This window comes from Calonectris borealis, chromosome 4 (assembly GCF_964195595.1).
Source record: "Calonectris borealis chromosome 4, bCalBor7.hap1.2, whole genome shotgun sequence".
NCBI lineage: Eukaryota > Metazoa > Chordata > Aves > Procellariiformes > Procellariidae > Calonectris > Calonectris borealis.
In genome coordinates, this window is record NC_134315.1 from 21,375,672 (window position 1) to 21,402,589 (window position 26,918).

General features: G+C 36.4%; 1 protein-coding gene across 7 annotated transcripts in view; it reads left to right on the forward strand.

The window, feature by feature from the left end:
• Positions 1-26,918, forward strand: part of STIM2 (stromal interaction molecule 2) — a 76,688-nt gene that overhangs the window by 26,124 nt on the left and 23,646 nt on the right. For 6 of the 7 annotated variants that reach the window (XM_075148889.1, XM_075148890.1, XM_075148886.1 and 3 more), the window contains exons 2-3: positions 13,251-13,381; positions 25,114-25,228. In XM_075148889.1, the coding sequence (XP_075004990.1) occupies positions 13,251-13,381; positions 25,114-25,228 (246 nt within the window). The remainder of the gene's footprint in view (positions 1-13,250; positions 13,382-25,113; positions 25,229-26,918) is intronic. The other variant, XM_075148891.1, reaches the window with a different exon arrangement.

Genomic DNA, 26,918 nt, shown 5'->3' on the forward strand with positions numbered 1-26,918 from the left:
CAAGTTCGTTGAGCACAAGATTTGGAAGGCAAAAGTTGTAAGAACAAGTAGTATTAATGGATTCAAAATGAGCCTCCAAAACAAAAAAAAGAGCTTGCATCCTGCAAGTATGTGTGTGTTCGTGGGTGTACATATGGTCAAATTATGCAACATTTTGTTTTTTTTTTTTAAAAAAAAATACTTGAATATCATAGATTGTCAGTTGGCTTGTTGCAAAACTATAATCTCTTTCTGTATAGAAGATATTTAATGTTTTGTTTCAGTCTCAGTACTTCAAAATGTGCATTTTTGAGAGAGTTTTTCTGCCTGGAGTTTATTCGTGTGTTAGACCATCACATATGAATATAACTAGTAGGCTTCGGAGAGAAACCAGGTGAAATCACATGTAGAAAGGTTCTTTCATTCAACTGAGTTTAAGAAGGCATGTGAGCAGAAAATAGAATAATCTCTTATTACTCCAGTGAGAAAAAGATGGAGAGTTTATCACTCAAAACATTTAACAGCTTCAGACTGTTTCTTGAGAGTGAGTATTATTTTGCATGAGATAGCAAAATAGTAGCTCACAGAGAAGTAAATTTGTAGACTTGTTGAAAAGAAAGTTTTCAAATTGAATTTCTGATATGCCTAGATGGAAGACTTTTTTCTTTAATGCCTTGACACTTCCTCCTTTAAATAAATCTTAAGATTTTAGATACCAAAATTAAATTTTAAAGAAAAGAAAGGAAGGAAAAATTGAGAACTTAATTGATAATTGCTAAGCTAGTAGGGTGGTGGGTCAGTAGTGTAGTCTGTCTGGTGCAGGCTCTTTGTAATGTTACCACAGTTAAAGGAAGTGAGAAAATAATTCTGCAAGATAGCTGTCTGTTTACAATATGGTGAGTGTACTAAGCTTTCAATTTGTGATGCTACCGCTTTGAAGTAATATATTAAAACCACGGTTTTCAAAGTTGGGTTCACTTCTCTTCTAATAGCCCCATCTTTGTCACATATATAAATATTGCCATTCTTTGATCTGTGTTAAGCATGTGTCTGAGACTTTTGGTTCACTTTTGGTTTCCAGAGAGAATTTCTGAATAGGAGTGGAATTTTTTGAGTGTATCCTCCTAGTTTGAAAACTTGTGATTAATTTTTTGGTAATGTTAACTGAATAAGTTTAAAAATACTTGTTTGTTTTAGAGGCAACGTCACCTGGCTTTGGTTTGGCATTGGTAGTAAAAATTCACTTGCATAAAGAGAACTTCAGCAACTGTTTTAAAGGTCAGAAGACTGTTTTTATGTTTATCTGTTTTCATGTTAACTTTTCCATGTGTTAACTTATATGTGTTAAATATTACTAAAGAAATGAAACTTAATGAAGGAGGAAACGGTTTCCTTTGTGTTTTAACAGAGTAAATAGAGAATGTAGCTCTGAGTTATGGAGAGTAAGGCATAACCTTGTTACCCGTTTTCTGGTATCAACTGTATGTTGATTGTGCTCAGTATTCCTCAGAAATGCAGAATAGAAAAACGTTTTCCCCCTGCCCCCAGCAGATGACTTGGTATAAAAATTGCTTTAAAATGGTTACAGACAAAACCAAATTTAAAGCGAAGATTTATAACGTACAAATCACTGTGTTAATATAGAAAAGATTAAAACATTTATGGTGGTTAATAGATGTGACTGACATGGAATAGTTGGTTTTTGGATATCAGCTTTGTCAGTTATTGACCTTGGACATAAAGCCTGTAGAATGTGTGTTCCTTGTATTTGATTAAACCAAAGTGAAATTACAGAGTAGAATAGTATTACAAAACATGCTTCTCTTTGAGATGTGAATGAAGAACTTCAGATGTGTTTTATTGTTTATGGAGGCCATAAACCAGCAACAGGACACCTAACACACCAAGACAAAAACCCCAACATACTTGAAAACAATCCTAATTTAGTAAAAGTGGTTTTTTTCTGTATGTTCTACTTGTAACATATTTCTGTTTCTGTGGCAAACAGAAGGTCTCATGTGAAATTAACTTCCTGGGGTTTTTGAAAATGGGATCTAATTGAATGTGTTGAAGTAGAATTAATCTTTCATGGTTCTGGTTTACTTTTGATTATGCTTCATGACAGGCAGGTGGCTTTTTTAACTTTTGGAAGTTACTTCCTTTTTGATATTGAAAATGATGGACTGCCTGTACGTGTTGATATTTGATATATTAAAAAAAGGTAATGTAGCGGAAACACTTATGATTGTTGGAATTTGGCTCTGTGCCTGTTTTCCTACTTCTGTCTGTTGCAGGGAGCAAATAGCAACAGAAGCATTGGTAATTCTGTGCATGAGATACCCAGTTCTATTTGCAGCATGTCCCCAGCAGAGTTTAAAAAAAATCTAGGATATTATTTTTCATGCTTTAGCCTTTTCAAGTCTGATAGATACAAATCAATATTAGTGTTTGAAGTCTTATGTAAGACTCTAAAATATACACTGAAATTTTATGTTTAAATGAACTATGTGTATATATGTCATAAAGTACCTGTAATGACTGTCGTAAGTAAAAGTAGCCATCATCTGGAAAAAGTTTATTGCCTTCATTTCATCTTGATTTTTCCCAATGTATGTCAGGAACGTACATTGGGACTTAAGCGATTATATGAGATTATATATCTCTTAATGTCATTGGTTACCTTTAAAGATATCTTATACCAATATTCTTTTGCAGTTGGTTGTAACTCAATTGTCACAGTGTTAAATTTTAAAAGATCTCTATACTTTCATGTTCTTTCCTTTGAGCTTTCCATAAACATCTTCCTGGCTGTTTCTTCTCTTCAGAAAACTGTTGTATTGTGCTGCCAATAATAAAAATTAAAAAAAGCCCCTAAACAAAACAAAAAAACCCAAACACAAACTCACTTGGCTTTATGTAGCCAAGTGTCACAGTTTGTCAGCTTTGGGACAGATCCTATTATGTTGCTTTTTTTATAGTCCTGTGTATTGAATTCTTAATGCATGTTCTGGCTCCTACGTTTTATGAATCTGGTCAAAAAATTGGAGCTCAAATGGACTACATAAATTATAGCAATATTTGGGACAGATATGTGCTTAGCAGACACCTTGAGCTTGCTGGTGTAAGTTTGTAGAGATGCGGTGTCTCTGAAGACCTACCGTTTATGATGTGGACTGACTGCAGCCAAAGTAGGCTACACCTGGAGCTTGTGACTTCCCTAGGCTGTGGGCAGAGCCTTGGAGAAAGGACAAATTCTGAGCTTGCTAGCAGTGGTGTTAGGAACTGTTTTGTCAGATCTTGTGGAGTGTTTTGTTATTTGTGTTTGCTGTTACTCCAACTCCTGCTACAGTGTTACAAAAGTCTGTTTTAGGTTTTAGAGGCCACTAAATCTACTTGAAAAAACGCAGATTGCTTCAAGCAGAGAGTTCAATGTCATATTTAAAGTCCAGCCATGACATCAACTTGTTGCGGGTAAATATCTATGTAATTTTTCTACTTGATAGTTGTTAATTGCAACAAGTAGTCTAGGAGACAGCCTTGTCCTGTGCCTCCTGGTAGAGAAAGCAGGAATCTAAAAAATGGAGCTGGAGTTTTACGCTCAAGTAGCATAGATGTTGTTGTGCTGCATCAGTTCAATTTTTCAGCTTATTGCTCACCTACTGTGTTGCTGGCTCGATTCAGTTGTAACATAGAGCACGTCAGGACCAGGGTTTAGCAGCAGCACTGGCTGTAAAGTGCAGTTCTGCCTGCTTCGGCATGGGTTTCCTCCTCCTCCTCCCCCCGCGCTTCTGCTGTTGCAAGTGTTTGTGCAGGCGTATAGAGAACCAATTTAGGCGGAAACAGTTTCCTGATCCTTCCTGCAGCATGATTGCACAAATGTGCTTATGTTGGTACAAGGAAGGGGATAGTACAGGGACGGCAACGAATGGCGGGGGCAGAAACAGTTAGGAATCCCTTTAGCATTAGTCTTTGTCTTATTCTGCTTTAGAGCATATGTGAAATTACTGCTTTGGCTCTTCCTTGCATTCTGAATATGCTTATGCTGTTGGGAAGCAACTGACGGTATTTGAAGCTGTACTGGTAGTATTTGGCAATGTGTTGTTCAGGCAAATGTAGAATATTCAGGAACCTTACGGTTTTCTTTTACATGTGACTTCCCGAGATTTGTCTAGACATGGAAGACTACTACTTTAAACTTGTGTGCAAATTGTATCTAACTCTTTGATGGGAAGAGCCATGTGTTTGTAGTACAAATTCTTTTTTTTTTTAAATAGAATCAGTTTGAACTAATCCTCTCTAATGTTATATGACTTATTCTAAGTTTTGGAGTTGTTTAATTGAATTGGGTTTCCTCTTCTGCTGCTCTGCGTGATTCCAGTGCATGACTCTATGCACAGAGTATGAGAGTTCAGTGTGTGCTCATTGTGTAAGAACTGTCTTCTATTTTAATGACTACTTTAACAGCTATGGAATACATACTGGAAAACTACACCATTTGCTACTATTTTTATGGGCCCAAAAATACATTTATCACAATGGTATCAGCCAAGATACATCTAAGATATATGCAACTATTGTTTATTCTAACACTCTGATAATTGTAAATATCAATATGTGTGTTAAGTTTGAGCAATAGCATGATGATGATATGTTATTTTCAAAGATGTGTGACTATCTCACTTTTTTTTACATTCTGAAAACTTTTTTTTTTAAAAAATAAAAAAAGGGCTCTTTAGATCTTATTTGCATCAAATAAGCCAAGGTGAACTGGGACACCATCATTAGATTTGTCACCCTGGTTTATCCCTTTGTGAAATTCATAATGAGAAAAATATTTAGCAGCATATTAGTAGGAGCAAAACTGCCAGTTGTGCAATCTGGAGTTGGCTGTGAGTGCTAACTGCAGAGCAGTTCATGTAAGCTTCTGGATGTAGGATAGCCCTTAACTAGCCAGCAATCTGCACTACTAAATCTTCACATAAGCTAATAGGACTGTTTAAAGAAACTGATGTTTATATATCCTTAAAATTATTGACATGTTGAATGGTGCTAAAAGGAAGTGTTTCATTATGGTGTTATTGATTAAATAAAATGAATCTATGCACTCAGTGCCTTAGTATCTCTGAAAGTATAAACACTGCATAGGCTGGCAAATTTAATACTCAAATGCTAGAATCTTAACAGATTGTTTATTTAAAAAAAGAGTGCCCTGATACTAAACTTTCTTTATTGTAAGTACAATGTTAATCTTTTTAAGTTTCAGTTTATAATTCTGATATGTTCTCTTAAAGTATAAATACATCCTGACAACATGTTGTTACAGGAACTCTGAGGGAACTGACGATGCTACAGATGGTGCTCACAGAGGATTAAATTTGATTCCTTGGTTAGAACAGTTAATAATATACATACTAGATCAGATGGTGTAGAAGACTGAAGTAATTCAGTAATGTCAGCAATGTCATGCTTACATGCCTGATTCATGGATATAGGATATGATTAGGAATCACATGTGAAAACAAATATATCGGAGGAAAAACTGGTGTGATTAAAAGTATAAGTTAGAAGTTATATATAATTTTATATGAAAATAATTAATATGACTTTAATACACTCCTCTAATTTATAATTTTAGCATGTTTCAGTTTATTTGTCTGAACGTGTAAGGATTTAGGTCTTAAAAGGTGCTTTTTAGATCTTAAAACCACATCTGTAAAACTTCTTATGCCTTTTACAAAACTTTTTAAAAATTACGTGAAGTGGTAAAATCCTTTTCAAGTGCTTCTCCCCTCCCCCCGCCTCTTTTTCATTCTAAGAAGTTGTGAACTACCTTTTCAGCATGAAAAAAGTTTGTAAACTTTTAAATTACCAGCCATGCTATCATGGTGGTGTATTCTGCAGATCACTGTCTTCCAGAAAGGAATTCAGTGGCTCATGCTCTGCTTAGCTCTTGAGCCATATCTGAATAGGAATTGGTACACTGAATATTGACTCTACACTTTCACCAGGAGGCTAACGATCAGACTTCCAGATTAATGCACAGCAGAGGTGTTAACAAGGATGGAATTCTAAGCAAGAAGATGGGACTTTATCTAGAAAACAGTAACTAGGAAGTTTGCTTCAGAAATCATGTGGACATACTGTCAGGCATTTGAAGGTCACCTGCAAATCGTTTTTGTGATTTCCTGACCACATTAAGAAAGTGGCTGAAATGCTGTGCTGCTGTTTGCTTAAGAGCTGACAAATTCTTCGGCAGATTAAGTATATGATTGGGGATATACTGCGTCTTTTCCAGCTTCCTGCTGTTAGAAAAGATGTTAATAATTACTATAACGTGCAAAAAGAGTACATCATACATTTTTAAAGGTGTGTTAGTCTTCACTACCAAATCAAGGTACATGGATGAAAACTTAGATTTAAACTCCATTAAATATTTCCCTTCTTGGTCTTATTACTAATAAATGTAAGTAAAGTGAGACAGACTTTCCTATTGCTGAGAGTAGGTATTGGATATCTGGCATCTTTTTTTTTTTTTAACTGAATGTTCATATGTGTTTGTAGGTTTGTATAGTAAGTATCGTTACAGTACAAGTAAGGTTGGAAAGAGGAAAAAAAGGAGAATTTTCGATGGCTTGCGTAAGACGCATCTCCCGGTTTCCTCTCATCCTGCTTTGTTAGGGTTGGCAGGAGTTCCTCTTCTAAATCAGTCTACTTTGACCATTGTATACAATAATTGTCCAACTTCCTCTTCCCTTCAAACTCTGTCATTGCTCAGGGAGGGTGTGGGAAGGAGATGGATCCTCTTTCTTGATTTTTGTTTAGTCAGACAGAGCTGGAATTTAATAATTAATTTCCTAACAGTCTAAATGTGGTGTTTATACTGATATTTTGTCTTGTCAGAATAATTCTTGACGTGATTAACATATTCAAACCCCTCTTTGAAACTTCCTTTTTAAACGAGCGTTGCTGATATGGGATAGTTGCTTTTAATGCTGTTAAATTAAAACAAAATTAGATTTGGCATCAAATTTAATTCTCTGGAAAATTCCTTTCATATCTTTTCCTTTGAGTAACCATTTTTATTGCTACAAAGTTCTTAAATAGTTTTCCAAGATAGTGTATGATGTTTTGAATGTCTTAACAGATGATCAGAAAGTTAAGTGTCTGCTGTTCTGCAGTTTGTTTCGAAACTTTTTATCTAGGAAACATGAGAAAAGCTTTAATCAAATCGGTCTTAACACTTGGTTTTGCTAATGGCATTCTTTGACTGGATTTCTGCTTTAAATAGCGAACTGTGATTTCAGTTTTGTTTTTCCTGTATAAAAAATGAAATTTAAGTTCAGAATTAGACAGCTTTTTTGTGGGTGTGGAGAAAGCAGAGATGAGCTAATAGTGATTTAAGGAAAAATGAAAGCCTTTCTTGCCTCATCAAGTGTCAGGTTTCCATGGGGGGGGGGGATAATCGATTTGCATATGTTAAAAGATACTGAAATAGCAGACTAAATGGATACTTCTTAATAGTGACAAAACCACGTTTGGGTCTCTCATGCAAAGATCACTTGTATACATATTGAAGTGGTAATGATTTATTTTAAGGTCGTTTGAAATGTCATCTTTTTTCACTGAAGAATGTTTAGTGGATTTTAAAAGAATTATGGCAGCCTTCATGGAGCTGAACTGCAAATAGTTGTGTGTTTTTGGTTTGTGTGTTTGCTTTTTTTTTAACTGAAGTTTTGCCAGTCACTAAGCATTACACATGTATTCAGAAACAAGTGCTTCAGATACCAGACTTTGCAGTCCAGAGTTTCATCTATAAGTCTCATCTGCTGTTATTGCATGACTTAAAACACAATTTCAGAAATTACCTGAATTTCTAATGTGGAGTAGTGGAAAAGCCTAATGTGAAACTTTACTTTTTAAAATTCTTTGGAGACAACAATGTCCTGAATCTCCTTTCCCGTTGCACCCCTTCCCCTTTCCCTGCTGTCATTAGTATTATTGCATTTTCCTCTTCAGGAAGCTCATTTAAGTAACATCAGTGTTGTGATTAGAAGATACATGTATTCTGCCCTTTTTGTCAAAATTTTGTCTGTTTTTTTAAAATGTTTTTAGTGGAAAGATGTGCTGCAATGATGAACTTTATTTTTTACTCTAATCATTTAAATAAATGTCACAAATGACATTGTCAAGTTAACTGTTATATCCTGCTCAGCCTACTTGCCATATGGAGGAGTTTAATTATTAAGAGTAGGAGTGATTTGCTTTGGGAGCTTTTAATTGAAAGATTAAACGAAGCTCACTCTGAGGCTGTCTCTTCAAGCATTGGAAGATTTTACCAACACCTTATGTAAGGATTTAAGATAAAAGCAATATGTTTGTTGCCGTTATTGTGAATAGGTGTTTCGAACATCTGGTGAAATTCTTGAAAACACTTGCTTTTCAGTAATTTCAATAATCCCTACTGTACCTTACACTCAGATTTGTACTCAGGTCTTTAAAAATCGTTGTTCTCTTACAGGTTTTCTTGCCTTGAAAAGAACCATTATCGAATTGATGAAGAAACTGTGATGTATTAAAGTACAGTGAAAACTAAAGCACAAAAGAAATGTAAGGAAATAGAAGTCCTAGTTAGATGAAGATGCATTTGGCAGGGGGTGAGAGATATTGTGGCAACCCTCTTTGGCTCTGGAAAATGCAAAGAAATCCTACTTGTGTCATCATGGCTTGCTGAAACATAGTTATTTTAAGCTGAGAGTATGTACTTAGGAAGCTGACACTTGTGTGTAGTGCTTGCCTTTTCTGTGAGGCTTCCCTTCATCCCAGATGGCTTCTTAGGAACGAGGAATTATAAAACTAGCAGAACATGGTACATTCCTGAATTCATCAGAAAAAGGCAGTCACGGAAACACTGCGGGCTTCTATAGGACTGCCATATGTTGGCATAACAAAGTGCTGTTCCTTCTTGGTGAATGCCGAACATCCTCACAGAACAAAAATGATGTGTAGTAGCCAATCCCTCCAAATAATTCCCAATCGCTAAGTTGCTCTGAGTGGACTAATGGGGAAACTTAAAGGCATTTAAATTTTAAATTTGGAGGTGTGTATCTGGTTCCAGGTACCTCTGAAAATCATAAAAGCTTTGTGTGTCCATGTATTCTTAAAAAGGCTGAGGCATGGAAAAGACTTAAGGGCTCAGGTGCTTTGGAGGCCAGATTGGAACTGCAAACACCTGGCTAGGGTCCCTCTGTCACAGGCTTTGGCACAGTCACAGCTTTTATGCGCCATTGTCCATATGCAAAAGGATGTGTGTGTGAGATAACTGCAGGAGTATTAGCTATTTGTTGGTTTGTCAGTCCTTTTCATTCTGAAATCAGTTATGCACACAACAGTTTAGGAAAAGTAAATGCAGGATAGATGAAAGACTGTGAGGTGCATATGCCCTTTTGTTTTGGAACCATTTCTAATGGTGTATTCCTAAAAATAAATTTCAAGGGCTTTGCTGACATGAATGCTTGAAGACATGGATGTAATTAATTTTCCTTACTGGCTTGTGTTGACAGTGTCACTTTGTAAGTTTAACTCCTGTTGCCTTCAGGAAAGTCGTGACTACGAAGTTTAGGAGAATTTAGAACTGAAGTTTTTCTTAAAGTTTTGCATTATTTTAGCCTCATTGAAAAAGAGAGAAGAGAGGAGGGAAAAAAAAGCGCTAAGTGTTACTTTTCCCTTATCTGTAAATACAAAGTTTCCTGTATACTGGGCTGGATAACTCTGTATTCAGTCCATTATCAAACTGTCTCCTGTATGACTGTCTGTACCCGTGACTTTGTGCAGCTCCCTGGGCTGGTGAAGATGACTTTCTCCTCTTGCCTCAGAGCTAGGAGGCGGTTACTGAGCTACTCAAGGCAGGAGGAAGGTTTGGTTCAAAAGCCTCTGCCAAGTTTGTTGAGCCATAAATTTGACGTTTAATTTTTTAGTAATGAAATCCCTCCTTATCATGACCAGAAGTTTTGAGCAACATTAAAAACTGGTCTGTAAAATAACTCCTGCCTAGAGTGACATATGGTGTGCTTGTATGCCTCTTGTCCACCTCATCTAAAGTGTATCTCTTTTGTTTGCTTTGCTAATTCTTCTGTGCTGTTTGTTAAAGGAAGGGTCAAATTCTAAGCTATCAGGTGCACTCGCAGGGTGAACTTGTTGGTATCATCTCTGTGCTCTTTCCTGTGATGATGATTTTGGACTAAGTGTATTTATGACAACACACCAGACTAGGATAGAGAAATCGGTCCAGACATGAAATTAAGTTTGTTCTTAAAGTACAAGAGAAGATTTGGAATCCCAGAATACCTTCAATAGGGTGGATTCAAAGTGAAAAATAGATTATCAACTAGTCTTATAATTTGTTGCAGGGCCTCAGGCCTAGATTTATGGTGCTTGCTGTATCTAGGGAGTTTTCCTCTTGGCTTTTATCTTAATTAACTGGATGTTTGAGAAGTTTCTAACCGTACTTCATCTAGTATTAATTTGAATTGTTTCTGCTGTGCAAGTGAGACAAAATACTGTGTTTTGAATCTTCTGCAGAGCTGCAGATGATTAGATTTCCATCAGCTGGTTTTTGGGTTTGGTAGGGCTTCGTAGGTATGCTTGTGAAAAGCTTTTCACTTATTCTTTAAGTTGTGGCTTTAATTCATTTTTGTTTTGAGGTTGTTCTCTGAAGAGGGGGATGATAAGTGTTGTCAGTCTGGGAGTGTTTACTTTTACCATATGTAAACAAGCTTGAAGGTAAATCTGGATTCTGTTTAAAATGGGTTAATTTTTATTACAGTTGATGTGGTCCTACTCCATGTTTCTCGGTCCCAAAAGGAGCAATTGGAACTCTATTGTCTCTTAAGAGAGAGATCAAGTATTCCTGGAGCCAATGCATGGGACACTTAAGCACAAGCAGCCTGTTTACTTCTCTTAAGAAGAGCCATAGCTCTTTAAAGTGTCTTCATGCTTAAATAACCAAAAAAGGCATATTTAAGATAAATAAGTACTCTGATTAAGAAACTGATCAACCTCAGTGCTGAGAAATGTAGTCTGAGAAAACCTTTTTGATTTGAAAAGCTGGACTTTCAACTGAACAAAATGGAAAACCGTTTGGGTGGGTGCTTGCAAACTGTGAACACTATCTGACATTTTCTTCTATGTAAGAATAGAACTAATTACAAATTAAACAAGTTGGGTGTTTTGAGGGACCTGTTTATCTGTTCTGACAATTATGCTTTCTACTAACTTAAAGATCTAATCTTGCAATACAAAGATGGTTCTTCTGATATATGATTTTATTTAAGTATTTTCATATTCTTTTTTCATGGTTATTGGAATTTAATTATTAGCAGAAATTTGAGGTGATTGATTACTATTGCAAGGGAAGCCTTTCAACACCAAGCACTCTGTATTACAGGGGTAAGTCCTTAAACCTCCCAATGATAGTAATTTTTTCATTGCAAGGCAAATATGTAAAGGCTGTATATTGTGCAAATTAAACCTTCTCTAATGAAACAAACGTGGACGAATAAAATAGATTTTTTTTAGAATGTAAAAAAAAAAAAAAATTACTGTTTCACTTTTTTCCAAGAAATATTAGTTGCATTCCAAGGCTGAAAACTGTTTGTGGTTGGCCTGGTAATTTGTCTTTCTGATTTATATGAAGTAGTTCTAAAAACAGCATCTTTCTCTGTTCTGGGGCAGTGTCAGTGACGTCTTTGGGTTTTTTTGTGGTGGGTGTTTTTTTTGTTTAGTTGGTTTTTTGTTTTCTTTTTTTAATTGATACATGAGCACAGATAACAGGTGACTGTTAACTTCTGTATAATAAAACTGGTGTATAAAGTAAGAATGCATTGACTCATGTCTAGCTGTAGGGATCAGTCTTGTTAATAAGTGTCTGAAATTCTATCTATGCCATGGTTGCTACCTTCGTACTTCTGCTTTGTAGCCTTATGCAAGCTGAGTCTTATCACCATCCATTATTTTTGATTATTTTAAAATTTATAATAAAGACAGAAAAGCAGAATCATGCCAACTCAATTGATATGTAAATACTAACACAAATTTATTTTTCTGTGCAAACTCTTGATCCTATCCATTTCTATATGTACTTTCTTTTCATTACCTATATAAATGAGCCTTTAATAAATTCTGTAGTAACAAGAAAGCTTAATCCTTTAATAGACTAGAGGAAGCAAAAATTACTCATATGCTGCATCAATTTGTATTTGCATTGATACGATTGAAGTGGAGTGTACCAATTCATGGGACTAGTCAGTGCATTTTTGTAATGGCTATTATCGTGGGAATTTGCTATCTTATTAAAGCTGAACTTTCAAAAAATGATTTCTGTATCCTTCTCCACCTTTTGTTCTTTGATGGTATTTGGTACATCGGAATTAATGAAATAGCTAACTATTAGTTAATGCCAAAGTCTGTGAAAGACTAGTCTTTAATGATGATCATCATGCATTGTAGAATTTTGGAGCATTTGGCATGTGCCTTGTGGAAGGTAAAGAACAGAGATATAACAATCTGACGTGGTGGAAGCAGAGCCATCAGATGCGCCTTCAGTAATGAATGCAAATGAAAATGTACTATTTTTGACCTGCAATCCTTCTCTGCAGTAGCTGCTGGTTTTGATCAGAGCATACAGGACTGAGATATCACGTATTGTGAATTTTCTTTGTGGTGTGCTTTCTTCTCTTGCAGTCCTCCTTGAATATTTTGCATTCAGTAGTACTATCTACTTTGAATTTGATCTGCAGTGTGGTTACCATCCCTTTGTTATCTGTTTATGAAGCTATGATTATGACAATTCTTCTTGTCTTCCTTCACTGCTCTCTGTTTAGCCCAGGCTTTTAGAAAGGAGGTTGGAAAATGCAGTGACTTTATTTGCTATTGCAGTGATATATTACTAAGGGTGGATGATAGATAGAAGAAGAGGTGGAGACAGCAGTTACAGGGGTGAAAAAAAAAAAATCCAAGAGTCAAACTATTCCAGCCTATTCTTTGGGCTTTCTTCCTCCATAAAAAGAGTTGATTCCCCCACCGCCTCCTTTTTTTTTTTTTTTAAGAATTATTATTTTACAGCTAAATTTGACATCTATGACCTGGTGGCTATGTGCAGTGAAGTACATGTACACGTACAGAAATTTAAGCCCTTTGTCTTGCTTGGGAGCTTTATATTCTAGAGTGACAGTAGCTAATATTTCTGTTTTGGTTTTTTTCCCCCCTCACTTTAGATCCCTGTAGTACACTCAGCCCACCATGCTTTACTGAGGAGGACCGATTCAGCCTAGAAGCTCTCCGCATGATCCATAAGCAAATGGATGATGACAAAGATGGTGGTATTGAAGTAGATGAAAGTGATGAGGTAGGAGGAAAAAGCCTTCACTTGTGCATACATGAGGTCTGTCTTTTTTTTCCCTGTTTTATATAGCTGCTCTTTATGTTCCAGCACTTGAGTAATCGTTGCTGTTTTTCTTAATTCGGCCCTTCCCACAGCCAAATGTGGAAGGAAAGTCTAATTTCTAGAATTGTCTGAAATGGAATAGTATTGTCCATTGTTCTAGCCTCAAGGAAATTTTTATATGACTGTGTATAAAAGGTGTTATTTTTGTGATTAGTGTAAGAGGTAGGCAAATGGTGTTGATGTAGCTTGCAGTGAGGTGACTAAGAGTTGACGTGATCTGCCACCTGGTGTTTTAGTTTCTTTGCTCTAAGGTTTTCTTGCTTAAGGTATTGCTGGGCTTTCCTGTTTACCTTAGATCTGTTCCAGGCACTTCATGGTGCAAAACAATACCTGTTACAGACAGCAGTCTAGAAGGCTTTGTTACGTGTTTTTGCTTACATTTTACAGGTAAGTAGTAAGCACCTCCGTCTGTAGGTTAATGGTGGATTAAGTCCTATGAACTAAGGAAGGTTATTCAGACCTGCCTGAAGTTTTTTGTGATTGTGCTCGAATGACTTTGGTAGGCAGGCTCCTGGTGGTCCTGTTAAAGGACTTGCCCTTGCACTTACTCAACTTTTTCATCAGGAGTCTCGAAATTACTGGGTAGGAATGGAAATATCCATGTAGTTTCATTGTTCTTGCTTCTGCTTTCTGGCAGTTGTTGGGTACAGGCTTGAGAAAGGAAGGGGAGTGAAGATGTCCCCTCATCTCCTGTCCCCTAATGTCGTGGTTTAACTTGGTAGGCAGCCAAACACCACACAGCCGTTTGCTCACTCCCTGCCCCCCACTGGGTTGGGGGAGAGAATCGGGGGGGAAAAAAAAAGTAAAATTCGTGGATTGAGATAAAGACAGAAAAGGAAGGGGAAATAATAATAATAACAATAATGATGATGATGATGATAGAATATACAAAATGAGTGATGCACAATGCAATTGCTCACCACCTGCCGACCCAAGTAGCGGTCGCTACTTCCTGGGCCACGCCTCTTATTTATATACTAAGCATGACGTCATATGGTATGGAATACCCCGTTGGCCAGCTGGGCCAGCCGTCCCCCCTATGCTCCCTCCCAGCCTCTTGTGCACCTGGCAGAGCATGGGAAGCTGAAAAGTCCTTGACTAGTAGACTACTCAGCAACAACTGAAAACATCAGTGTGTTACCAACATTCTTCTCATCCTAAATCCAAAACACAGCACTAGGAAGAAATTTAACTCTATCCCAGCCGAAACCAGGACACCTAAAAATGAGGGTATTGCCATGTGGTTCTGAAGCTTATTCTCACTGGAGGTGAGTGGGAGAAGAATCTAGCCCTGATTTCTTTTCCCTTTTTTGTAACATCTCGGGGAATATTGTTTTCCCTGAATGAGTTAAGTTGTGAATTATCATTGTCAAGTTTAATGTGATGCTACTTACTTTTCTGGGTGACTGTGTACAAACAGCATCAACAGTGATTGATGCTTGCTTGATACGAGTTTTCTGAAGGAATACAGTACAATGGAGAGAATGATCCAGAATAAAATAATGTACTTTTTAACTTTGGAGGAAAAAAATCTGCTCTGTACCTTAGGGAGTGTCATTCATGGCGAGGTAGTTCAGGCACTGGAAATAATCTAGCTCTGTTATTGCAGAATGTTTGGTTATTGTCATTAATGTTTGGGTCAGGCACAATCCAGTCTGCAAACTGAAACATTAGTGATGGCGTGTGGCTCCTCCTTTCTGAAGAGCTTCAGCATTGTGTGATTCTCTTGACTTGTGCTACATTAGTTATATGTGAAAGTTAAGAAAAAGAAAATACTGAAATATTTATACATTGGAAACTTTTTATTAGTATTTAAAAGTCCTGATTTCCAGTGGACCGTCTTTATATCTGACCTTAAGTTTTTTCCTGTTCCAGAGCAATGTCGAGATAAATCCAAGCAACAGAAGCTACTCTTAAAACCTGTTAAAATGATTGAAATTAGAACAGTTCATGAGGCGTACTGGTATAGCTGCGGTAATGAGAGATGAGTGAAACTATATATTCAAACTACTCACTGTGCATAAAATGACTGAAATGTAGCCCTTTTTTCTGCTAGCTCATTTTTAATTATTGAAGAAATATTTAATAAAAAAACCCTAAATGAGCTTTTTTCTATACATATTGTTTCCGTACAAATCAATGGTGAATATGTATTTGTAGAAAGTGCTTTCTTCTAAGACATTAAAAGCAAACCTGAAATTAGTGAGAAGTGCAATTTAATTGCAAGTTCGACTAGTAATCTATATGTTCTTGTTGTAGCATTCTTACTGGATCTTTACCATAATCTTAAAAAGATCTCATTTTTTAACAACATAGTGACATAGTTACCTGATTACAGTAGGTCTGAATATAAACTAAATATGTCCTAATATACACTAGTTCAAAACCAGGTTTTTTTTTACTGTTACAGTAGGTAACGCTGCTTGTTTTGATTAGGAATGAGGACTGATAATTAAAAAAAACTCCCTTTATTAGAAGTAAAGCTTGTGTGAAATACAGGGATTTTACGTAACAGCAGGGTAATGGATTTCCTGTTTCATGCTCCATGGTTTTTGCGTGCAAGACTCCTGGAAGAGCAGTATATTGAGCGTGTTGATTAGATATTCATTGGCTTTTTATTTGGCAGGAAAAATGTGACAATGTACAATAACTTTCTGCTGGTTTACCGGCACCAAAACAGCATTACAAATTACAAGTGTATATTTACACCAAGGAAGGAAGTTCTTGTAAACAAGTTATTTTGAGGGGAAGGTAACAAGAGCTAAAGATGTTGAACTATTTATTTTTTAACTATTTTAATTTGCTAATCCAGATGAGCAGTCCCAACAGTGATTCCAGACACTTCATCTGCACCTGCTTATTATTTTTCCTAATGTTCCTCATGCCCTGTTTTATGCTATAGTTTTGTTTTTCCTCTGTAAAATGAAGTCTCACATAAAATCATTCTGTAGAGGATATAAGAAAATTTGAACTTTTTTTTTTTATTTCCTCAAAAATTTTCTGACACTGGAAGCCTTTTGGATCTACCTTGTGAGGACTGGAAAGAAGCTTGTATTTGACCTTGATGAAATTAATGTGGGGAAACGATCTAAATTTTTAGCACGGGATTTATTAGTCATTGAAACATATGAGGGATTTGTTGAAGTCTTCTAAGGAAGATAGAGGGGCTCCAGTTTGAGCATGGACTGGTTAGATTTTTTTTTTCCTTGTTCCTTGGTCTGTTACCTGTTGGTTACAGATTAGATGGTATAACTTAAGAGATTTATAAAGATGAAAAAAACTTCAACTATTAAATCCACTAGAATATACTTTTCTAAGTCTAGTTATTACAGAATACTTGGAAAAAAAGAGCTTTTGTCATAGCTACTCATACGTTTGAATTTTTTTTTGCATTCAGGATTCATATAACTTTCTAATACTTGCCCTGAATTTTCAGTGTAGAATTATGTACTTCAAAACAAGAAGCATAACTTAAAGGAAAAAAAAATTATTTGGATAATAAATTCATGTCGTACTTTAAAGTAGAGTATGCTTTACTGTACAGTTACTAATTTCTGTAAAGTAGGCTATCACAGTGAGAAAACAAGAGAGTATGGTACAGCAGAGAAGAGAAAAAACGAAGGATGTGGAAAAAGATTGTAGTTACCATTAGGGCAAGCTAATATGAATTTTTCTCTATCAAATCTAGCTCCTCCTATTATTACTTTATTATTAACACACAAAAGATTGCAATTGTTTAAACTGGTTTAAAGAGGTAGGCTGTAAAAGGGTAAGTGAAAGGGAGAATGTATTACTAACTGAGGTTTTAGTCATGTGTTGTGGGAGGCTATCTGCCTCAGGAAGCATCTGTTGCACCACGTGTACATGATTCCTTTTAATGATGAAGAGGTAGAAGTGGTAAGACAGACTTATCATATGTTCACTATTTACATAGGTTTTTCCTGTTTCCAAAGAACCTCTATATGTAGATCCTACATCAAGTCATTTCCTCAAGGAATCTCTCTGGAAAAATAGACTAAGTTGATGTTTTTGAAATGTTAGTATCTTACTAGGTGTTTAATGTCACACAAAGCTAATGGCATGAATTTACAGCTTTGCGTGGGGTCTTTGGGTAGATCACTTAACATCAAGATACTTTGAGGTTTTTTTTGAGTGCACTTGCATAATTACTTAACAAAAAAACCCAACCCAACAAACCCCATACAAAACCACAAAAAAAAAAAGACAAAAAACACTCTGTGGAGGGGAAGACACTGCAGTATTGAAAGCATGAAACAATCAGAGAATGGCTTTTAACAGTATGGTCAAAGAATTTGGAACCTCAGGGGTGATGCGCAGAAGTGCCTGACTTAAAATGTTGTCTGGAGGCAAGAATCAAAAAGAATCTCTCTTTAGTGGCCTAAAACAGGGAGGATGATTATCTTCTATACAATGATTAAAGCAGAAAAAGTAGCTAGTATGATCTGACCAGGAATAGCAATAGTAATATAGCACTTTGGGTATAGTAAGTTTGACAGGGGCAGAATATTTCACAGCCCAAGATCTTCCTTTGAAGTGACCGTTTCTGAATGGATGGGTTCTGCAAAGCTATTGTTTGAGGGCTTGAGGTCATATTTGCATCCAAGATGCAAATAGTCCAAGAGAGGTGGAATAAACATAATGTCTTGAGAGAGTATGCTGTCTTTTTTGAGAGAAGATGAAGAGATGAAGTCTAAAAAAGAAAAAAGGTCAAAGGAAGAATCCAGAAGGAAATAAAAATGGAGAAGATATAGAGGTCAAGTGTAAACATCTCGGTTAAAAAGAAATTATAGAACTGGAGTGAGTTCAGAAACGTATCCTTCCGTATATCCTCCCTTTAGTGCTAATTTGTAATTAAAGGTTTTATACAAGGGAGAACCAGTTCATGCTCTTATTACTTATTTTTATTATGTAATTAATTTGCTAGTCATATTCTTGGTTGTTTGTACTTTTCTTTTAGCAATTAAAATGGTACATGCATCTATACATCACAATTTATTTTACAAGCTTGCTAAATTAAAATATTATGCATTAGTATTACTATTTTAGGAGAATCTGGAGAAATAAAATTTCACATGTAACTTTTCAACATGAAATTATTTTCTGAATTACTGCTGAAATAGAGCTGACTATTCAATTTGTGTAAAGATGAGTTGGTGAAAGAAGTCTGTGGATATCTTTTGTTCTTTAATTGCTGAAGAGAGATAAAAAATGAATGAAACATGTTTTACTAATTTGTACCAGAGAACTATTCATTTCAATAATCTATTCTGGACAGTAGTGAGTACTAAATACTTCAGGCAAAATTGCAAGAAATTCCGTGACAGGAAATCCTGAAGAACTAGATGCCAAGATAGTGTGGTGTTCCCATTTTAAGTATGTATAATTTGGATGTTAGGAGCATAAGTGCAAGGTGAAGAAACACTTTGAGAATTTAACATTAAACTCAGGATGACTGTAAGTGAATAGCCCTTCTGTATTCTTCAACAAAAGCAAATTTATGCGCAGAATTTCTCTTCTTTTCGATTGTTAACATCTTGGAGGGAGTAAAGATTTAGCAAAGTTTTTTTGGGGGGGGGGGAGGGGAAGTACGGCTATGTATGGAACAGATGTTAAAAAATAATGGGTGACTGTTCAAAAGCTTGATCTCCCTTTGTTTAGTGCATCTTGGCACCTCGTTAAACTTCAGGAGCCTACCCCAGGTGTTATAATTTCAGCTGGGAGAGACTCTGCTATAGACTGAGGTTTTGCTTCATTTTGTTGTCTGCAAATATACACTCAGCAAGATGTTAAATGCCCTTTAAAGTTCCCTTAGTATTCTGGTCTCGTCCTTATCTTTTATATTATAAAGGTCCTTAAACTGGTGTTCATATTTGTGTAAACTCGTTTATACTTCAGTGTCAGCTGATGAGGCAAAATTCCGTGTGGTAGAGAAATACCTGCTGCAGTGGTTCAGAAACTGAAAACACTGTAACTGTTTTGCATAATACTGGGATGCCTCCTGAGTGTTTTACATCTCACTGTGCAAGAACATTCTGTTACGAACATTGATCTTTCAAATGAGTATTTTGAGCTTCCTAACCAGTGTAGCAAACCTTTTCCCCCAAAGCTATTGGTTTACTTTGATTCCCTTAGTTTGTCGTAGATCTGCTAGTAGAGAGGTCTTTTTTGCATTGAATTTTATCATTCAACTGCTAGTGTATTTGTCCCCAGGCAGTGTGTCTTTTAGCCTCATGAAGTTTTGTAAGCAACTCTGAGCATGTCTACACAGTCTGTTTTTTCAGAGCAGGATAGGTAGGAGCCAGGTCTTGTCTGAAAACATTATGACTGTGTTACGTCTATGGCTGTGCCTGTGCAAGGAAGTCCTGTAGAGAGGCAGCATGTGTTATCGTGGGTACGGTTGCATAGAAACCTGTTGGAAGTGATTTGGATCAGACCTACCTCATGCCTCACTTCCTTGGAGGTACTTAAGCTAATATGTAGCTGTCTGCACCTGTTTATGTAGCACTGCACCGTAGTTCTGCTACGATGAAATGCCCCCTTGGAAATTCTAACTTGGCTTTAAGGAAATTGCAAAGTTTACTTTGCAGTAGAATTGCTACAGTTTTGTTTTGAGCTGCAATAATCTTTTTTCAATAGAATTTGTAGATTACTTGAGAGATACTTGGTAACACTTTCACAGCTATGTCCTAGATTTTTTTAGTAATGTTTCTGTTATGCTTAAATGTGTTTTCTTATTTTATGGTGTAACATCTTTAGAAGCCATTTATTATTTCACTGTGTAACATCTTGAGAAGCCATTTCTATAGCGTAGGCATTTGTGAACGCTGTCATACCTGAATCATAGTATGTTGCCTTTTAAAAGCACACTTGCCATTCATAGCTTAGTCAATAAGTGTGACATTGTAATAGCTGCAACGAGTCCGGTAGCAGTAGGCTGGAGGGGATGTACTAAAAGGCTGTCTAACAGTGACCGGCTGTATCTGAAGGTAGGATTATAGGAAAACTGAAGTTGTAACTTTTGCAGGTTTTCTTTTGAAGGAATAGAACTGAAGGAAACACTGTTTAAGGAATAGATGCTCAAGAAAGACAGTAATACTTAGCCAGGAGATGTTACGAATGGCTCTTAGAGTAAACTTGTCAGTTAGAGGGTCTATTTTAAGTTGGTGAAACCGAAAATCATAAGCTTGAGCCTTCACCCAGAACAAAATATAAACATAGCATGTGAGTACTTCCTTCTGCAGTTAGTGAGTGTGGTTAATTTTACTTTTCCACTGGTGTTTGCAAAAGTATGCAATTGTTCGTTTGCTCCTCAAGGGGCAAGCATCACTTACTACTTTATGTGTTAACATGTTTTAACTTTTTGTATTGTTGCGTGTGGCTTTAGTTTGTAAATGCTCTCTCCATGTCAAACCGGTATTGGATTTTGGTGTGTCTTTTTTCCCCTTTTGGAAGGGTTGGAATTTTTTTGTGTGTGTGGTTCTTGCTTCAGGTTAGTTTTTGGTTATGAATTGACTGGATTTTGGTGAATGTTATGGTACTAAAGGCTTTCTGAAAAGGAAGGAAGGTTGTGGTGTACCTGATCTTGTAACTCTTTTCAAGGGCTCCACAAGTCCTGTTCCCTCCAGGGAGGAGAAGGTTTTCCCTCCACTATTACACTGCTGAACCTTGGGCTTTCTGATGTGAATCTTTGGGGAGGCACAGTTGTTATGGTACTTTTGGGATCGAAACTCCAGTTTCAAGTCTAGGTGTGGTGTTTTTTTACTCTCTACTTGTTTTTGAAGTAACTACTTTGACAAATGATTTTTTTGTTTCACACAGAGTTTTTGGGTAACTTAGCTGCTGCTTTCTTGGTTTCAACTTTGTAGTCTTAAAAGGCCTTTTCCCTCTTGAGTAATTATGTTGGCTAAGATAATCCTTAGATGTTTTTTGTTAGAGCTTATTCTTTTAACCTCCCTATTAGAGTTATTTTTCTAACCTTTCCCTTGTATACTTAAGGACCAGGGCAACAGAAGAGAGATTAGCTGCCATGACAAGGCACAGAAAAATCCTCTCTTTTTACCATAGTTGTTCTGTTTTTATGGCTTTCTTCAATTTAGGGCACAGTTTCTTTTCTTAAAGGAGAACTTCCATATTAGGCCAGTTTGGAAACAAAGATCTTTTAAACGAAAGATGTTTGACAGTGTCATATATCTCTTCATTAGTAAATGCATTGATTCGTTGAAACATGCCGGCCTCTTTCTAGCTATGCACCCTGTAACTTTACTGTTGTGACCATCTGGTGTTAGAGAACCTTGTTGAGGGAGTTGTCATTATTCTCACAGGATCTGGGAGCAATGTGGGTGGGATTGAACAGAAGGGGGGCTCTTGTTTTCTTGAAGAAGTTCTCATAAATGCATAATCTCTCCCTCTGAGGAGTAATTGCATACTGCTTACTAAATGCAAACTGCTTACAAGTTTGTGTGTTGACAGTCCCTTTTAAAAAAGGGACTTAGTCAAATACTCTAAACAGTCTCTCAGTATAAACCCGATCTTTTCCACTGTCGTCCTCTTCTCCGGGGAAATCTTGTGCTTCGAACTTGGATTTGTTTTCTGTATTTGTGATGAAATTTGAAATCAGGCTTTTCATTTTTTCCCCTCAGCTTGTTAGCGTAGCCGGTTGTGTTCCAGCAGTATGCTGAGAATGTGAATTAATATGTTAACTCTTGCTCCCTCTGCGGGCTCTGTAGCAGAACGACCGCAAGTTTTCCATAAACTGTTTGCATTGCTTATCTGGGTGCCAAGGTAACCTATGTCCACCCCATTTTCAAAATAAGAATGCTTTCTTATAGTACCTTATAGTGCTTTGGGGTGAGATGTAACATGCTGAAGCTTTTCTGTTTGTCAGTTAGCATCTTCCTTCTCTTTATTCTTAACCCTGTATGTAGTATTGTTAACAGCAATTCAGATTTTCCTTGGCAGTACCTGTAACTGTTCAAACATTCTCGTCCTAAAGTATTTTACAACCTTTGCTGACAACTAGCAGTAAAGATAGAAATGAGTTTATTTCTTAGGAACAAAACTGATCTGAGGTATAAGTTTTAGCTGAGGAGATGCAAAGTGTGCTGAAACCTTTAAGTACAGCATATGTTCCCTTCTGTTTCTCTTCAGAAACTTGATTGGCCTTCAATGTTTGTTTTTAAAACAAATGTCCACGCCTGACATTTGGGGTCTCCAAGGGCAGTGCATCACCAGTCACTAGAAAGCTGAAGAGAGAGTGTTAACATGTACCTTAACCCTCATATGAAGGGAGATAGTCTTTGCAGGGAAGGACCTACAATATATTTTTCTCTGTCTTTTTAATACATTTTTCACAAACTCCCAAAAGACACATTGGGGACGGTAGTTGATACTAGGTGTTTGCAATCTGAAGGGAAAAGGTGAGGTGGGCAAACATCAGTTCTTTCCTGCTGCTCAAACTGTGAGACTGTACTTTAATCTGGAAAGGCTTAGAGACGTTAGTGGATAAGAAGATTTTCTTGTTTCCTTATTGTTTGGTTCCTTTTCTTCAGTTTATCCTTTAATAAACATGGAGTGGGAATGAATAAGATAATCCGCCTTTGATTGCACATTGCATGTTAGCTGTGGAAATTGCCAGCTTCATGGCAGTTGTGCCGCTTTGGGAAGTACTCAGAGTTGACACTTGGACTATGGAATATGCAACAGAGGTTATGCAGCAGGTATTTCTACATTTGCATATCGTTACAGCAATCAGTCCTTTTCTGTGCTTATTGTACCTTTTTACAGTTGCTAGTCCAAGGTGTTCCAGAAGTTCTGTAATTGCCTCTGCCCCAACAGGCTGCTATTTTCAGTTGTTCTCATATATTTTATAAATATCTCGTATTTCTCATGTATATACATGTGTGTATATATGTGTCTTGTATTTTTGCCTTTCTCATATACATAAGGAAGAGGAGTTCAAAATGCTCCTGCAATTTGTATGGGCTAAATGGAACTATTTTAGGAATCAAAAAGCTTTAGAAAGCTAATGTTTGACAATCAAAAAAGTTTTGAAGTGGTAGATGAATGAGGGGGTTTGCATCTAATCTGTATTTGGAACTAAAAGACATGTATGGCTTTATGATTGGATTAGGGAAGGCAACTAGTACTTTATCCCAAGTCTAGCAGTTAGAGGAGAAAGTTGAATCCCTTCCTGTATTTTTAAATTCTCTTACCTCCTAGTAAGAATGAAGTTTTTAGTAAGGGGAAATTGATAAGTGTTAGCTTTTTCTTGCGTATTTCTGCTATCATACACTGTCCCTTTTTATTAAGGGTTAATATTAAGGTTTAACACTGACCACTTTTCAGTCTCTCCTGCAGTTTCTTGAATGACATAATCTCTAGATTTGTTAGAAATGGGGCCTATGTGGGAAGCTCTGCAGATAAATTATTACCAGGACTAAATTTTAAGAAGTGAGGTCTTCTGCAGTGCATCATTAGCTTGGTCTTCTTCCTCACCTCTGCTTGAAGTGGTGACAACATATGACCAGCCACAGAAACAGCTGGTTTTTGAGTTAGCTGTCATGACTATCTATAGCTGGTTTTATTTGAGCAGCTTTATCCTTCAGGAACTGAAGAAAGCAAGCAATCTACTGTGGAAGATTACTTAGCTCTCATGTTAGTTTTCTGGTACTAATACTAAAGTTTCCACCCACAGAGACTGTTCATGCTGTGCTTTTAGGGACTGATATCTATGGAAGATTTCCACTATTAATGAGAGGTGGTTTGCTAGCCAGTATTCCAACTTTTCTAGGCCTGTGTGAAATAAAAATAAAATGGGTTTTAAAGTTCCATGCTTTTTTTTCTTGTATGTATTTGGAGAACCCATTTGTAGTGACTTGTGAAATACTGGTACAACACTGGTATATATGACGTGATTGCAGGATCTTCCTTTTTATCATGTTTACTAAAAGGCAAAGCGTGGTATTTTGACATAGGCTTCCTATTAATTACTGAGAATGAAACAGCTTTGTGTAATGCTTCTATGCTTGGAGTGTAACCTCTGAGGAATGATTAGCAGGAAGAAAATTGGCCCTAAGATGACTTCTGTTTTTTAATTTGATGAAACAGAAGTCAAATTTTTGTTGTCTAATCAAAAGACTTTACTAATACTTAGGCAACACCTTTCTGTCATTCCTCAAGCAGTTGCATTTAACTGCTATAGCAGGATTCAGGTATTACTCATCCATAAAGGACTGGCACACTTTCAAATCCTACATGGTCTTATCTTCAAGTAGGTGAAGTTGGTTAAATGCGTTCAGAATAGAGAAGTATGCAATACGACTTGTGTGGTGCATTCTTTTAATCACTGTAAATCTAAGGCATACTAATAATGTTGTTAAGCCTACTATGCTACCAATTGCATCTTCAGTTTTTCTAGGATTTAATCATTGTGAAAATCAAATGCTGTAAGAGTGTTTAACTTGCTTTCTGTTTGATGTAGTCAGTTTACATGAATTGTGTGTTGCTTGCATGGGGAAGAGAGAGTAAAGATTCTCCACTGCCTGATTTCCGTGTAGTTTCTGTTTAGAAATTGTTATTTTGGCATTTAAGATGATGTTTTCCCTTTTCTTCAGTTTCTAAGGGAAGATATGCAATATAAGGATGCCTCTAATAAACATAGTCACCTGCACAGAGAAGACAAACATATCACCATTGAGGATCTGTGGAAACGCTGGAAAACATCTGAAGGTACGTAAAAAAGAGTAGCTAAAAATGATGGTGGTTATTGAAATAGACATAATTCGATGATTTTTCCACCAAGTCATTTACAGTAGTAAATGGATGACCTCTTTTAAAGAAAGCATCTTTATGAATCCATTTTGGTGCTGTTATTTATAGGCGTACATAAACCTGACTAAAAACTCATTCAGTCCAGCTACTGTTAATTTCCTCTTGATGTGCTGCGTGTATTGTAAGTAAACTAAGCTAGCTTACACACTCATCAGTATGAGGTTGTAATTTATGAAGGTAACTGTTGCAAGCGCCGAGTTCCAGATAAGCATGTTTTTCATTTAGGAAGCCCTAGGGGCTGCTGTCAAGCTGTTTTTAAACATTTATTGTACATTGTATTAAGTGGAAAAGCCAATGTGCTTCCACTTTGATGTAAACTTTCTTTAGGCTACCAAGAGCTAGAATTATTAGTCCAAAACATTTTTGAAAATCTTTTTAAACTTGGGATATAGGAAAATGGAATGACAATGCAACACCACCATCCCCCTCCCACTTTGATTTGAATGAAGTAAGTTGAGCCAAATACTCCAAATATCAAAAGACAGTACTTAATGAGCAGTACAGTGTTCATTGCCAAATATGTTGTAGGATGTAGTGATAAAAAAAAATTTCCAGAGGTCCGGAATGTTAGAGTTGTTAGGAGAAAAATACTTACCTTTTTTTATTCACACCATTCAGAAGGTGTTGTGCTAATGGTGAGCATATAGAGATCTAAAAGTTGGTATTAGTCAAACAACTAAAAGTAGGAACAAAAGAGGAATGAAACTAGGAACATGCCATTGGTTCATTCTCCTGATGTAGGAAGTCATTTAAGTGCAGTCTGAGATAATACATTGGTTAAGTGTTCGCTGTGTAGTAAATATCTACATTTTAACCAGTGACTTTTAGCCTCATCTCTTCAAATATTCTGTAAATGCTTATTCAGTAAAGATCTTGTTCAGTGAAAATATTGCAACTAAATTATCAGAGAAAATTATCTCCCTACAATTGTTCATCTAACTTATGAGTAACATTTCAAAAATTTAGGCTATAGTGATATCAGAAGTATCTATTTTGTCTATTGTGTATATCTTTATTCCAGGTTTCTTGAATGTAGTGATCATTGTGAGTAAGACTCAAAAGATTTCGAGAGGGATGTTTGGTCTTATTGTGTGTCTGCTTATAATGGCTTTACTTTGCATCCTGTTGAGGAAACTAAAGTTGCACCACAGGGAGGCCCTTAAAATGAGACTTCCAAGCAGTGTTAACAGTGGTCTGGTGACTGTTAGAAAGCATGAAGCCTCTCAAATAATAAACTATTTTCATTTAATATTAGGAAATATGGAAAAAACTGCTTTTCCTTCTAGATGTTTTAGGAATTCTGATTTATTTGTTTCTTACATGCTGCTAGTTTAGAGTGCCATTTTAATGCAATTTGACAGCATTAAACAAGTGGGTGGAAGGTAGTGTAAATGACGGTATCAGTAATTTGAAACTTTGTTAAGTAGTCTGAGGTATCTGTGTGAGAATTACAAGCTCTAAATAGTGCCTCTGACAGTGCCCATTAGTGCTTATGCAGAAGTGTCTTCTGGATCTAGTGCTGCTTAGTTTACGCGGAGTAGAATTGCCTGTTCCTTCCCATAAAGCTTGCTTTATGTGGATGTTTGTC